This window comes from Chelonia mydas, chromosome 2 (genome assembly GCF_015237465.2).
Source record: "Chelonia mydas isolate rCheMyd1 chromosome 2, rCheMyd1.pri.v2, whole genome shotgun sequence".
Classification (NCBI taxonomy): Eukaryota; Metazoa; Chordata; order Testudines; family Cheloniidae; genus Chelonia; species Chelonia mydas.
In genome coordinates, this window is record NC_057850.1 from 47,375,848 (window position 1) to 47,391,612 (window position 15,765).

At 41.7% G+C, this 15,765-nt stretch overlaps 1 protein-coding gene across 6 annotated transcripts in view; it reads right to left on the reverse strand.

Annotated features, from left to right (window-relative positions):
• CPNE3 (copine 3) overlaps positions 1 to 15,765 on the reverse strand; it is a 63,349-nt gene that overhangs the window by 38,202 nt on the left and 9,382 nt on the right. For all 6 annotated transcript variants that reach the window (XM_037892336.2, XM_027818459.3, XM_037892335.2 and 3 more), the window contains 2 exons: positions 3,445 to 3,584; positions 2,191 to 2,370 (listed from right to left, as the gene is read on the reverse strand). In XM_037892336.2, coding sequence (XP_037748264.1) covers positions 2,191 to 2,370; positions 3,445 to 3,576 — 312 coding nt within the window. In that variant the 5' untranslated portion in view covers positions 3,577 to 3,584. The remainder of the gene's footprint in view (positions 1 to 2,190; positions 2,371 to 3,444; positions 3,585 to 15,765) is intronic.

Sequence of the window (15,765 nt, forward strand, 5' to 3'; positions counted from 1 at the left end):
TCCCCCTATGACTAGAGAAGTGTTAACAGGTCACCTGAATGATCCCTTGAAATGTGTGTTTACTACTCATGCTAAACAATCTGTACCATCTTGTATTTAGCTGTGACTCTGAGTACATTTCCCAGACCTAAAGAAGATCTCAAAAGCTTGTCTCTCTCACCAACAGAAGTTGGTCCAATAAAAGATCTCACCCTCTTGTGATAGAGATAATATTCTCTCTCTCATATTCTACTTCGACTAGCATACATTAGACAAAACCTCAAGACGAGTGCTCACAGAATGATCTTATGTGCTGAACTGAAACAAAAACAAACTCACAGAGACTCTTACTCCTGGTCTACACAAGGAAATTAGTGAAAAATCCACACACTTGAGCAACGCAGTTAAACTGACCTAACTCCCGGTGTAAACAGTGTAGGTTGATGGAGAATTCTACTGTTGACTTAACTACCACCTCTCAGGCAGGTGGATTACCTACTCCAGTGGGAGAACTCTTCCAGTCCACATAAGTAAGTAGCTGCAACATTTTAAGTGTAGACAAATTAGCAGAGACTCTTATTCTTCACTTAAGAGTGCTATCCCTCATGAGCATGGTTATAGGTCAATGCATATAGAAGAGGCATAGCTTAAAGTAAGCTTACTATTACACAGTTTTAGTAGAAATCAAAGTGGGTAATAAAATTGACATACTACACCCCATATTCTTCACAGAAATATTATATGATTATAGCGTAACTATGATGTTTTGTCCAAGATCAGACATGTAAGATATCATTAGAAAGGTTATGATTTTCTGAATGTGATTATCCTATTTGTATGCCTGTATCGTTTTTGTATACAAAGTTAGGAATACAGACTGTACAACTGTAGTACAAAAGTGTTTGCACCTGGGGAATGCCCACCAGATAGAATGCAATTAGCCTGGCTGGCTAGCTGGGGACAAGTCAATGGACCATTAGGGAGAACAATGGGTCTTTAAAGATGCTAATCTCTGGGATGCTACAAACGGCCTTTGACTCATGGCTGCTTTGACACTGCAGGGTCATGTGATTATGAAACCTGGCACTGGACTCCATGATAGAATACCAGTATTTTCCACTGATGGGGGGGAGGAACCACACAGGAAAACAAAGGATTCCTGCCATATGTAAAACCTATTTCAGGCAGGGGAGGGATGTAATCAAGGTTTGTTATTCACTGAATCCCTGCCCAGGATGACAGCTGGAAACATCTAAGAAACAAGGACAAAGGCAGAGGGGAGGGTGAGGGGGCAAGAGGAGGACTGAGCCCAGGCTGGAAAAGGTGTCTGGCCTGTGAAAGAAATACCTAGAGTTTAAACTGCAAGCAAGAGCAGTTTACCTTCAGGAACCTCTGCAATCTGCCTAAAACAACATTTAGGGTGAGAAATTACTACTTGTAACGACAGGTTTCAGAGTAGCAGCTGTGTTAGTCTGTATCCGCAAAAAGAAAAGGAGTACTTGTGGCACCTTAGAGACTAACAAATTTATTTGAGCATAAGCTTTCGTGAGCTACAGCTCACTTCATTGGATGCATTCGGATGCTGTAGCTCACGAAAGCTTATGCTCAAATTTGTTAGTCTCTAAGGTGCCACAAGTACTCCTTTTCTTTTTACTTGTAATGAGTTTCTTTGGTGTATTAAGCTTAGTCTGCATGTTTGTTTTATTTGCTCAATACCATCTGCTTTGATCTGTTTGCTAACCCTTATCACTTAAAATCTATCTTTTGCAGTTAATAAACGTGGTTTTTGTTTTCTCTAAAATCAGTTTGTGGAATTCATACATGAGGGGGCAAAAAGTTGTGCATATCTTCCTCCACACTGAGGAAGGGAGCAAATTTCATGAGCTTACACTGTGCAGTTCTCTGTGCAGTGCAAGACTATACAATTTTGGGTTTACACTCCAGAGGGGGTGTGAACTTAGTGCTGGGTCATTCCTTAGCTGAAGCCTTCCATGCAGTGCTGATTTCAGTATCTGTGTCTTTCTGCAGCTGGGTGTGTGCTGGAGGAGGCTTGCAGGCGGGGCTCAGCAGGACAGTATAAGGGAGCCCAGGCTGGTGGAACAGGTGGGCTCAGTGGTACCGCAGTACATCAGGTGACACCCTGGGAGGCCAGGAGTAACCAGTCACAAACATATTCCCTGTAGTACATGCTCAGGCACTGTTTGAACTCACTTGTCCCAGAGTGCATTCAAATTCTCCCAGGAAGTCATCATCACTTAGATCAATGGTTTTGTTGTCAATGTCATAAATCCCAAATTTAAACTTCTGAACCAGTTCAAAGTAGTAATCAATTAGGAACCTCTTGGCGAACTTTGGGTTCAAGGAATTCTTAACCCTTTCTGTGCGATCAACCTGCAAATAGAACAGTCACATTACCAAGATGTTCATCAACTGGCTCATACAACTATGCTGGTGGCCAAATCAATTCACATCTCATGCTAGGCTTCCAAGAGCCCTGCTAGGTACAAGTATAATAATATGCACTTCTGAACACCTTTCATCCTAGTACAAAGTACTTTACAAACTAAATTTTACAAAATCCAGGTGTGGTAGACAAGGCATATTTAAGGATCAGTTCTCCCACCAGTGAAATGCAGTCACTTCTGGACATTTCATAAATAAAATGTAACATTTTGTCCAAAGTGAAGGCTGGGAGAGATGAACTCAGAAATATTTGAAAAACCTAGTAGTCCTGATGAAATCATCACACTGGACAAGAACAAACAATGAGAGAACAGGAAGACATCAAATCATTAGAAAGGGCAACACTGGCAGTTTTGGGGGCAAGCACACACTATTCCATTAGAAGACAGAGCAGTTGCTGCTTCTGTGTTAGCTCCTCCAGTACACCAGAAGGCCTGCTGCCTGCCCGTCTATTCTCTGCAGAGAGCAGGGCCCCTCCCCCCAGGAAATTACACTTAAACTATGGGTACACCACAGAGCTTATAACGGCGCAGCTGCACTGCTAGTGCAGACACTCTATGCCAACAGGAGAGAGCTCTCCCATCAACTTAATTACTCCAGCCCCTGCAAGCAGCGGTAGCTATGCTGGTGGGAGAAGCTCTTCTGCTGACATAGCGCTGTCCACACCGGTGCTTAGGTAAGTTTAACTTCTGTCGCTCAGGGGGTGGCTTATTCTCACCTGAGAGACATAATTTATACCGACTTAAGATGTAGTGTAGCCATAGCCTCAGATATTATAAGAGACTAGATAAAATAAAATTACCACTCGCACGGTGCAGCTCCGTAGCAGATTACATGTCCGTGATTGATACACACACACTCTCTGGCCCGAAGTATCTAGTAGAGTTGGTAAATCATAAGAACTATTGAAAGTAACTCTAGTACCTCACTATTTTCATTGTTAGAAATACTCAGCCAGACTGTACTTTAAGAATATTCTAGGGAAAAAGTGTCATACTCTACCTCATACCACTGTTGCCCACTTGTATTATGGAGAAGTACACACAGCGGGTCCGACTTTGAACCAATATCTTTATCCAGGAGATTGTTGCAGGAGATGGTCAGCTCCACCTTTGTTACACATTGTGCCGCCATCTGCTAATCTGGAAATAAGTAGAAGAACTAAATATTAAAAAAAATATAGACTCCAAAAATAAACAGATGCAACCTAAAAGCATCAGGAAGTAGGCATAGTATGAGCCTCTCAAGAGCAAGATTTGGAGCTCTAAGACCTGGACAAGTCACACTGGCACATATCTGTATATTGTAACAAACTTCTAGCTTCATTTAAATAAAAAAAACTTCATTCCAATCATTAACACACAAAAATTTGTATACAAGATGAAAGATTCAGGCTTCTCAAACCATCTGGGTACCAAAGTAAGAAACTGGAAATAGCACTAGAAAACTGTATCAATTAAATAAGGTACTTTTGGCACACCTTTCACCCTGAGTTCTTAAAGCACTTAACAAACATTAAGTGATTAAGCTGCAAAACACCCATATGAAGGTCTTCACTGTCACATAATACAAAAACTAATTAAAATTCAATGAAAAGGAAAACTGGCAAATTCAGAGATGAAATTAATTCCCACACACAATGCATATGTAGTATGCACCTCACTGCAACAGGATACTGAAGCCAAGAACTTAGCAGGATTTTAAAAAGGAATTGGACATTTATATAAAATCCTGGGCTAAAGCCAACCTCTAATTACGAGGGTTAGGAGGAGGAAAACTTTAGCTGGCAGCATATTATCCCGTAAGTGCCTACTGTAAACTTTCTTGGACATCCTCTGAAGCATCCCGAGTCTTTCCTTGAACCCAAAGGAGGCCCACTAGCAAGAAGTGCTGCACAAGCAGTCCATCACCATCTGGTTCCTGGACTGCAGTTCCAGCTCTTACTCTATGACAGTTATAATGTTTTATTTTTAGTTTAATATTAAACTATAGCTTAACTTTGGTAATACATTTGTTACAGCCCTGGCTGAATCCCCACTTGAACAGTCACGAGTCTGCTGATTTGGGCTCCAAATTTTGGATCCCATGTGCTTCCAAACCAACTGAATGTGAGCAGGGTCCAGTGTTTCTAGTTCTGCCCTCTCAAGCATTCCCATCTGGAACATTCCCATCTGGAACAACTCCTTGGAAAATTGGACCCTGCAGTCAACCTACCCTCAGCTGCCTGCTTAACCCACCAAATTCCTTCAGAAGCCTACGCACACTCTTCCCTGAACTCCACTCTCATGGGTACTCCAGTTTATACCACCTAACAGTTAAAGTAAGGAAAAATGCAGGCTTTGCAAAGGAACTTCTTAAAAAGTCATATGTGTACATAACGCGTGCGCGCACACACAGAGAAAGCTGAAGAGTTACAGATCTATAGAAAAAATGCAAACACGTAAATGCAATTCCCTCCCTCAGAGTCCTCACCGCTACCAAGACAGTCGGCTGTGTTTTGGTCAGTGTCCTTTAGGGAGAAGGCAAGGCTCTTCTGTGCCCCAGTTCCTTCAGCTGAGTCTTCTCTTGAGGTCCCTTCCAGTCCTATCATTCTGTGGTCATCTAGTCCAGTTCCCTGCACTCATTGCAGGACTTAGTGTTAGGAAGACCAGTGGTCCCCAAAGTGGTGCTCGCAGGTGCCATGGCGCCCACCAGGGCTTTTATGTGCACCCACCTATTGACAAGGGAGCGCTTCCGCCAGACAACCCGCTGCCGAAATGCTGCCTAGAAGCGGCAACGCCAAGAAGCGTTGCCACCAGAATTCCGCTGCTTCTTGATGACGCCACTTCTCGGAGGCATTTCAGCGGCTGGTTGTCCAGCACCCGCTACACTCTTCTGGGAACATGAATATGCTATTGCAACAGAAAGGTTGGGGACCACTGATCTAGACCATTCCTGACAGATGTTTGTCTAACTTGCTCTTAATCTCCAATGATGGAGATTCCAAAACCTACCTAGGCGTTTGTCCTTACTGAATGAATTTCATCTTATTTACTTCTCCAGTTTGTCCAGATCATACTGAATTTTAATCCTATCCTCCAAAGCACTAGCAACCCCTCCCACGTTGATATCGTCTGCAAACTTTAAGTGTATTCTCTATGCCATTATCTAAATCATTGATGAAGATATTGAACATTTGTGTATGATTCCTGTTCGTCTAGCATGAACCAGAGGCCCACTGGTGCCAGTGGCAAAGGGCTTGTTACTCTGTCAGCAAGTCCTAACAGGCCTGACAAACTCACTATGCTTAACAGATTATTTTCATATTGTCTATCTCTAAAGTGTCCTGTAAGATCTTAAATGAAAGCCTGGATCATGCTGGTCATTAATATTATGAAATGTATGTACTGATGCTATTTAAAAAGCTATGTCTATATACTGAAGATATGCTTTTATAGTTTGTATCAAGCTGTTGCTCCCCAGGAGAGGTTTATTTTTAAATATGTGTGGTCCATAACACAGGCAAAGAAGCATGTGCCATTTTGTTCACACACTTGAGGTCATAAAAAACACTACCCTCCCACCAAGTAATGCATTTTTCTTCCACATGTGCAGAGCTCACTACCAGGCACTAGTTTTGAGACAAACCCACTGCCCAAATCCAATAGTTTCTCCTCCAAATACAATGGGCTGGAAACAGGAAGACAGAGGTCTGGTGCCTCGGTTCATGCCATTGCCACCAGAACCTGCAGATTGCATGGAGGCAATACTCTGTGGCTGCATAACAGGGTGCAGAAGTCAGCGATGCAGGTGAAGGAGAGCATGAGTTCATACAGGCACATGCAGATATAGAGAACTGACACCACCTTGTTCCAATGTACCTGATACTTAGTGATTCTTCTTAGCGTGCCTCAGGTGGCACATAACCAGGATTCATCATCAAATTTGGTCCACTGGTTGGATCATTAGCTTCCCCTGCTCAAGTCAGGTACTGACGGGGAGTACCTGCATTACTTGGTGGGGGGTAGTGTTTCTTATGACCACAAGTGTGTGAACAAAATGGCACATGCTTCTTTGCCTGTGTTATGGACAACACATCTTAAAAATAAACGCTTCTGTACTTTTCACCTTCCCCAAGTCATCCAATCCAAGACGTGTTAGAAACTGATGGTGTCACTGGAAAGTGAGGGCTGAGTAAGGTGGAATTGTAGGCATGACCAAGACTTACTTTCTTGCTCTGATCAGGAGTCATTTGGTTGAAATTCTGTCATGATCTCTTGACATGGAGTTCCAGCAAGGGAACCTGGAGCACTTGAGATGGAAGTTGATGCATTTCTGTGACGTAGGTGGCACCCTATCTTGCATATTTTATGTGGTCATATAGCAAGAAGTATTCATTTGAAGGTGAAGAGAGGCAGCTCCCAATTTCCTTCCCTCTGGGCACGGCTGAACATGTACTACCACCACAACCTGAAGTTCACACTACCTTCACCTTTGCTAGTTGCAAATGCAGAGGTGAGATTTTGAAATCTTTGTGAAGTACAAACTGACAAGAGCTTACCATAAGAACGTGACCGATATGCTTTAACAACATCCCTTTAATCTCTTGATCATGCATTGCTATTAAGCCCAAGAGTTGTGGATGAAACAGATACCACAATACTTGAAATGTCATTTTGTGGACCAGCAGCGCTCTGACATATGACTTGCCATTCATAACTTGCTCCAAAAACTCAACTTTCAATCCAGGCACCTGCTAGCTTTGGCGCCTGTGTGTGCTGGTCTAAGTTTCTGGAAGATATATGGAGGCTGCCCAATTATGGAATACGTCACTCTCTGTACTCTGGTATGTCCCATTTTCCTACCATCAGTTTACAATAGAGAGCTTCAACAATAATTAGAATCACATACTACTGCCCAAACACTGACATGTTTGCATCTCCATACAACAGTATTGAGGGTGCCTAGCTTATGGGCAGAGGCTTGAATAATTGGCAAGTATCCAATGGTAGTTATTCCTGGTTCTGTTGTCATGTGCACTGGCTGAAATGTGTCCATCCACACTTTGCATTCTCCTCATTTTGATGTTTAAAGATAAAGGCCATATTAGAAGCTCTTTCCTGCACTGCAGCTTTGCAGTTTTCTTCAGATTCACAGTACCACTCCTAGCAAACACAGTCTGTCAATACTGGCTTAGCTTCACCATTTCTTATATTGGCTGCTATGATCACATCAATTGCATCAGGAACACTAAGTGCGCTGTCTGAGGGCTTTGATCATTCAAGATCAGATTAGGGGCTGGGCCCTCTTTGCCAAGCAGCAACCTGGATTGCATGGATTTTTTTTGCCATCCAGAGAAGCATAATTTATGTCAACATGGTCAGATGTATATCAAACAAGTTTCCTGGGAACCAGGTTGGGAGGACCAATAGCAACATTCTCAGCATCTAGCTTGTAGGGTTTTCTACGCTAGGGCTGTGTCCATCTTCAGGATTGCTTAACTAATAGAGTGGCCAGCCTGATGGATAAGATTAACAAATTGTCTTGACCTTGTTGCAAGACAAATATGGTTCTGTATCCATTTCTTTCCACCATATACAACATCTTGAGCTATACTATGCACCTTGAATTTCACTGATTCTTGTTTCTCAAAAGTGTCTTCATCAGAATAGCCCTCAAGAGATTGGCCTTCATACAACAGGTGCAGGAACATGTACAGGCTATGTGGAATGCAAGGAGCTGCATCATTCCCACTGACACTGAAAACTTTCTGACCAAGGTGTGACAAGGTATCTCCCCAAATTTTCAATGCAACATGCACCAGTGACAGAAATATGTCCTCCTGGGGATGGTAAATGGGAGTGGCTATCATCTTAAAAAGAATACATCATTTGTGAGATGGACAGATTATTTATACTTGGCTGGAACGAAGAGTAGTCGTCTCTCAGCAGGAGACCATTCAGGCAATGAAATGAACAGAAATAAATCCCCAATATCGGCTTGGAGTTTTTCCTTGAATGAAGATCTACAACTGATGTAAGAGGGTACAGTTTCAATGTCAGTTTCCTTTGCAAGATTGCAGTAACAATGCCAAACATCAGATAGCTCCAAAACATGGCCATGACTGACGGTACACTGAAGCTTATTTTGAAACCAAAGCACGGCTGTGTCAGTAATTTTAGTGCAGTCGCTCTTTCTCCATCATAGACAGACCTCATAAATGGGATGTAACTAGGTAGGTGGGACTTGCCTTCAGCAGCTGAGATCATTTACTCCAACTTAATGAACATTCATTTTGTGGTCAAATACAGCTAGTTTCATTATCACTACATTCGAGATGAGTGAATGAACAGGTGAGTGTTTAAGAGTGCACTTCTTGACAAAAATATGCAGCATCTCAAGTCTGTAGGTGTCACAGAACTGGACTGTCTTGTATTATGGACACTGGCGTCTTCACTGAAATCATTATAGCTTGCCACACATGATATCAGTTGCAAATGCTCTTGCTTTCCATATCCTCTGAATTTTGCCTTTGTCTACGTATCAGGCATAGCAATGTCTATGCCACACAACTGATACTGTCTGTTCTGAAAGAAAGATGAACTGAATTCTGCCAGTGGCCACTGTCATAAATATAAAGGGAAGGGTAAACCCCTTTAAAATCCCTCCTGGCCAGAGGAAAACTCCTCTCACCTGTAAAGGGTTAAGAAGCTAAAGGTAACCTCGCTGGCACCTGACCAAAATGACCAATGAGGAGACAAGATACTTTCAAAAGCTGGGAGGAGGGAGAGAAACAAAGGGTCTCTGTCTGTCGGTATGCTGCTTTTGCCAGGGATAGACCAGGAATGGAGTCTTAGAACTTTTAGTAAGTAATCTAGCTAGGTATGTGTTAGATTATGATTTCTTTAAATGGCTGAGAAAAGAATTGTGCTGAATAGAATAACTATTTCTGTCTGTTTATCTTTTTTTGTAACTTAAGGTTTTGCCTAGAGGGATTCTCTATGTTTTGAATCTAATTACCCTGTAAGGTATCTACCATCCTGATTTTACAGAGGGGATTTCTTTACTTCTATTTACTCCTATTTCTATTAAAAGTCTTCTTGTAAGAAAACTGAATGCTTTTTCATTGTTCTCAGATCCAAGGGTTTGGGTCTGTGGTCACCTATGCAAATTGGTGAGGCTTTTTATCCAACATTTCCCTGGAAAGGGGGGTGCAAGTGTTGGGAGGATTGTACATTGTTCTTAAGATCCAAGGGTCTGGCTCTGTAGTCACCTAGGCAAATTGGTGAGGCTTTTTACCAAACCTTGTCCAGGAAGTGGGGTGCAAGGTTTTGGGAAGTATTTGGGGGGGAAAGACGTTTCCAAACAGCTCTTCCCCAGTAACCAGTATTTGTCTGGTGGTGGTAGCGGCCAATCCAAGGATAAAGGGTGGAATATTTTGTACTTTGGGGAAGTTTTGACCTAAGCTGGTAAAGATAAGCTTAGGAGGTTTTCATGCAGGTCCCCACATCTGTACGCTAGCGTTCAGAGTGGGGGAGGAACCTTGACAGCCTCTGAATTTTGTACCTTTCAAACGATTTCTAATGACTGTTGCCTGCCTTGTTTTATGTTCACCTGCTTCACGCACATCTTCTTTATTTGATTCTTGGCAAATAATGCAGAAATTGCAGGAAACTGGGTGGATCTCGATACTTACTACTGGTTCCACGGTTTACCTACAACTAACCAATGGGTATCAAACCACCACCTCTTCTAAACTACTGTTGCTCTAACTAAAAAATTACTATCCTATGTTAATTCTGCTCTAACTACAAAGCATTATGTACTATAAAACACAGTAAACATGCAAGAATGATTTCACATATTACAGGAAATATAACTTGTGTTATAATTAACTTATTCCTAACATTAGGATATATGAAGGACTATATGCTATACAGAGTGGACTATTAGGGTGCTAGCGGTATTAACGCCATGGTATACATCTTCTCATTTCTGTTCTGAATAGACTGAAAAGGAATTATGGTAAACAGTTTGATTTGATTTGCTGACAAGTCCATTCACACACTGTTGGTATAACATACATTTCTGGTGAATTTTGGCAGCCACATTTATTTGCAAAATGTGAGGGTCTAAATGTCAAAATTCAGCTTGGTAACAGCCATTTTTTAAATCAGCAGGTTCAAGTTATGTTAGAAAAAGCTGTTACCAACTTTTAATAAAAAATACCTCTCGATGCCTTAGAGAATATTGATTCTAAGATTTCCATCTAGTCTATTATTGCTGTTGAAGAGTGCCGGAATAACAGCTGTGGATACTGTCAATGTGTCTTTACAGAGTGGAAAAGATGCTAGTCAATTTGTGCCCTTTCTGTGGAGAGAGGACTTCAGAGATTTGTCACCTTTTCATTGCACTAAATCCACTTTACCCCCCCCCCCCCCCAAAAAAAAAGCATTAATGGAGAGAAAATAAAAAAAAATTAGTGATTCAAAACAAAAACAAAATTTGAGTTGCCTACCCTGATGGTTCCCATTAAAATTCCATTAACATTGGCTAAGGCTTGTGAACATTTCTGGAAACTTTAAAAGAATTTCCAAGAACTGTCTTGAGACAAAATTATTACATATCACCTACATGGCTATGAGCCCTGTAAGTGAATGGTCAGTGAGCAAAATTATTGTACACTGGTGTAGTGAAATATTTATTTATACATCTATAACGCTCAAATACAGTAGGGTCTATATAAGAAGGAGACCTTCAGCGTATCTACCTCTCCCCCCAGCCTAATGTCATACACGAACTTGCTGAGGGTGCAATCTGTCCCATCGGGCAGATCATTAATAAAGATGTGGAACAAAACCAGCCCCAGGACCGACCCCATTCGTTTGGTCCCATTCATTTTTTTAATGCTTGTAATTTAACTCTGCAATTGCATATTTCTCTTTTTAAGGTCTCATTCAGTTACTTCCAAATTTCAACAGTGTCAGCAATAAAACAGCTATTTCCCTGCATGTTGTTCAAGGCTACAGAAACAGGCTTCAGGGTACTCAGCATGTGTTCAGCATTTCTCTTAAGCCCAATATTGAGAACTTCGGCTGTGACAGCGCCATCTATTTTTTCACGGTTTTGTTCACAGACGGTCATCAGATTAGGCCAGTTTTGATATAGCGCTTAGAACAGTCCACTACTGGTTCCATCACACGTCTTGCAGGAGAGCTAGCTTGGTTCCTCCTGCTTTTTTCAGAGCAGCTACTGCAAAGTGGTTGTTAGGGAAGTATTTTGCAATTTCAACCTTAGCCTTTATTTCTGGAATACTGAAGTCTTTGGCTAGGAGGTGCAGCAAATGAGCACTGCAACCGTATGTTATTAGCTTGGGACTCTCTTCAAAATTTCTTCTCATCTTGGACACATTTGCAGCAATGTCTGTGACCAAGCTGCATACTAGACATTTGAATTTTTTCCCCACGGTTTGTTATAGCTTTTACTGCTACTTCTTGTAAGTATTCTGCTGTGTGTGCGCATTTCCTGATGTATCAATTGTTTCTGTAAGGAAGACATTCCCTTCTTCTGTTGTCACACAAGCACATACAACAGGATCATTGTGGACACTGCTCCACCAATCAAGACTCAGGTTAACAATTTCACCCTCTAGATCTCTTGCACACTGCTCAATTTCTCTTTCATACACTTTATCCAGCAATTTGCCTGCGATATCTGCTCTGTTGTGTGAACTGTGTCCTGGTCTTAATGACTAAACCATGTTAATGAAGCGTGGGTTCTCAATCATATGGAAAGGAGAGTTTGTTGCATAAACAAACCTGGCAATTATTTTTTTGTAATCTGCTAGTTCTTATCACAAACTTATCTATGGCTGTTTCCGGATGATGGAGATTTTTCTTTCCCTTTTTGCTAGAGGTGATATACTGTGGCTATGTGACATACATGATGTGACTGAAACACTATCATTGGCAGATAACTCGGAAACTATAGAAAATGATGATGATCTTGAAGGTGGATAGTCTTCAGAATCCTGTATGTTGAAGATGGATTCTCCTAAAAAAAAAAAAAGTCAATGCAGTTATTTAATTATTATTACCATACTGCTCATTTAGTATTACTCATTGCATTCACTGATGCTCAGTACTACTTTAAAGGTGAAATTGTAAAAGGAAGATCTGCCTATTTCAGCTATTTATTTTTTAATCACAACTGCATCTAAAATGATAGTACCATAGAATAACTATATTTTTTGCTCAACCATGAGAATTCAAGAATAGTCCAGAAGTAAGACAAGCAGTCCTTAAGAAAGAAGTATGAAATAAAAAAGTTTACCAACCTGAAGATGCAAAGCAGCCTCCTCCTGAGAATGAGCACTTCTCATGTGTTGTTTCATTCGGGCGACCAGGCCTTGCATTTCTTTTTTGCACTGTTTGCATTTTGCACACATGCCAGTCTTACCCACAAGTAGAGGAAGTTCATTAAAATATTCCCAAACTGGGTCTCTTTTATTGCAAGCTGCCATTATAGGTTTTCCCTTCTACTGAGAGAATGGTATGCTAGATCTCAAATCAATGAAGGCTACTCTCAGAAAGACCTCAGGAGTTCTAGAATATGCTGCTCCAACAGTTTAACTTCTGTTTCTACTGCCTGTCCTTCCCATCGCCAGACTTTTTCTCCTTGTCCAAATCTATTCTGCCCCCAACAATCTTCTATTCAGTGAACTTTTTGAAACTTTACACTTTAAGAGACAGGTAAGGGATTGACTCTGTGTACACAAATTTGCAGAGGGACAATAGGGTTGCGGTCTGTTATTTTTCACCTCTATACATTATTTAATAACATTGTTGCTGTTATCTCTGGAGACACAAATCCACAGAAGCCCCTGGAGCCCCATAATACTGGGTCCCTAATCTATGACTACTGGAACTCATTAACAAAACTTTTCCTAAAGATTACATGAATATATTGTCTCATGCTGTAGAATTAGAATTTGTAATCCCTATTCCATGATGAGATATCTTTGAGCGATAATGTATCTTTAGATCAGATTTTGTTTGTAAAATGCTTTTTGAGGAAAAAAGCAGATTTTTTTTAAAAAAAATCATTGATTTTTATCCACCCTGTTATAAAATAAGCCCTAGCCCTTTACATATATACTAATCTGAAAAAGGTTCCAAAAATAAGAGCTCTGAAAAAGCCATGTGCACAAGTTACTGCATTATTTTGAGCACACTACAGACTTTGGTTTTGGCAACAGTGAATTTACACAGGAGTTATGAGCTTTAATTTTTATGACTTCCAAGAAAGACTGTTTAGAATTGCACAATGTAACAACAACAGGAAACACCCTTTAGTTAATTTGCATGTACCTGTACATCCTAATAGTTAATATCTAAACTTCTGAGTATCTCTTTGTCTGTTAGAAGATCTGTGCAGTAGAGACCTGTACTACTGCTGACTGAACCAGTGGGATTGCACTAGTGTAAGTAATAACAGTGCCCAAACTATTTTAAACTATTTTTTTATTTTATTTTTTCTCCAGGGCATAAAGAGAGGTTCCTTAAACAGATCTGATATTGTCTAACAAATACAAATGGACAACCAAGAACATACCAAGGCAGTTTCCATGCACTACTCCTGGGGGAATTCTGCACCACTGCGCATGCGCAGAATTTATGTCCCCTGCAGCTTTCTTTGCTTCCTTGCAGAAAAAGGACTTTCTGACAGGGAAGCCATAAGAGCGGTCATGCAACCATCCCCAGCAGTATATTTTGGGTGCCAGGGCAGCCGTCAGAGAAGTAAATCATTGTGGGGCAGGAAGCGGGACTGGGGAAGACCTGACTGGTGGCTCCTACCCTGCTCCGGGCTCAGCTGCTAGTCCCGGCTCGGCTGGGCAGGATGGGACTACTTCTTCCTGAGCACAGCATCCAGGGCCATTTCAGACCCACTCCCATATTTCTCCCCCCACTGTAAGACGCTCTGCAAGCTTTCCCCACCCCTTGTGTTTCCTGCACCCATCGCTCCACAGCTGCAGTGGGAGGGATTCCTGTACAGGGAGCTGCTCCCCCATCCACCCAACCCCTGTACATTCAGACCCCTTCATACTCAGACCCTCCCGCTGAGTCTCACCCCCCCCTGCATCCAGAACACCCCCCGACAAGCCCCACTCCCCCTGGACCACCCTGACAAGCCACCTGCACCTGGATCCCCTACCAAGCCCTAACCAACTTCACATAGATCCCCACCCCACTGAGCCCCATTCCCCAGCATCTGGAACCCCCCACTGAATCCCCCACACCCTCCTGCCAAGCTCTATCCCCCCACACCAAGACACCCCCCCCCCCGGCTGAGCGCCAACCACCTTCACCTGGACCCGCACCCAGATTACCCCACACAGAACCCTCTCAACCCACAGCTGGATCTCCCCACATTAAGCCCCTCTACACTTGGATACTGCATTCCTGAGCCTGCCTGCCCACACCTAGTGCACCTGGCACAGAGGGACAGGGCAATGGGGTGTTTCTGAGGCAGGCCTGGTCCATGCATGGTATCAGGGTTGGGTGCAACTTCACCACTGAGTCCATGTCCTGTGGGGGGAGCTGCACAGTGATCTCCCACTTCTGTGCAACGAATAGCCTGTGCTCCCCAATGCCATGCTGGAGTCTCCATATTTATTTAACAAATTTAAAATTCTGCAAGTGATAAAATACTGTGTGCAGAATTTTAATTTTTTGGCACATAATGCTCTCAGAAATAATGTACCTTAGGTCACTTTCTTACGTAAAGATCATTGCATTCCTGTAGTTCAAACATTTACTTAAAATACTGGTGGCATAACCTATATAATAGGTCAGACTATTAATTAGTTATAAATAGATTTATATAAAAGAAGCTGCCCTGAATTATTTTGCCAAGTAGTGTTTACTGAGGAACAGTAATACTTACTACAGATAGTAAAAGCCGCAGGCAAGAAACTATCAGTTTGACTTTCTGGGTCTGTCTACAAATGGCTTTACCAGGTCCTGTGATTTACTACACCTCATTAGTCTTCCTAAGCTTTTCTACTGAAACATGGGTAAGGCCAATGTACCTACTCCATTACAGCACTTTTAAAGTTAGCTATTTTGTTTAGGGCTGAATACTAAGAAACAGCAATCTCCTGAATTACAGGGCAGTATAGTAAAGTTTATACTTTATACAAATAACCTCTAAACTCATCAAGATGTACACTGAAAATGAACCTGTTAAACAGTATTCAGATAAGCAAAAATATGTTTATCAGAATAAGGTCTACAGTTTACCAGAATACCTTTTAGTGTCAATTACTTTAGAAAAAGATTTCAG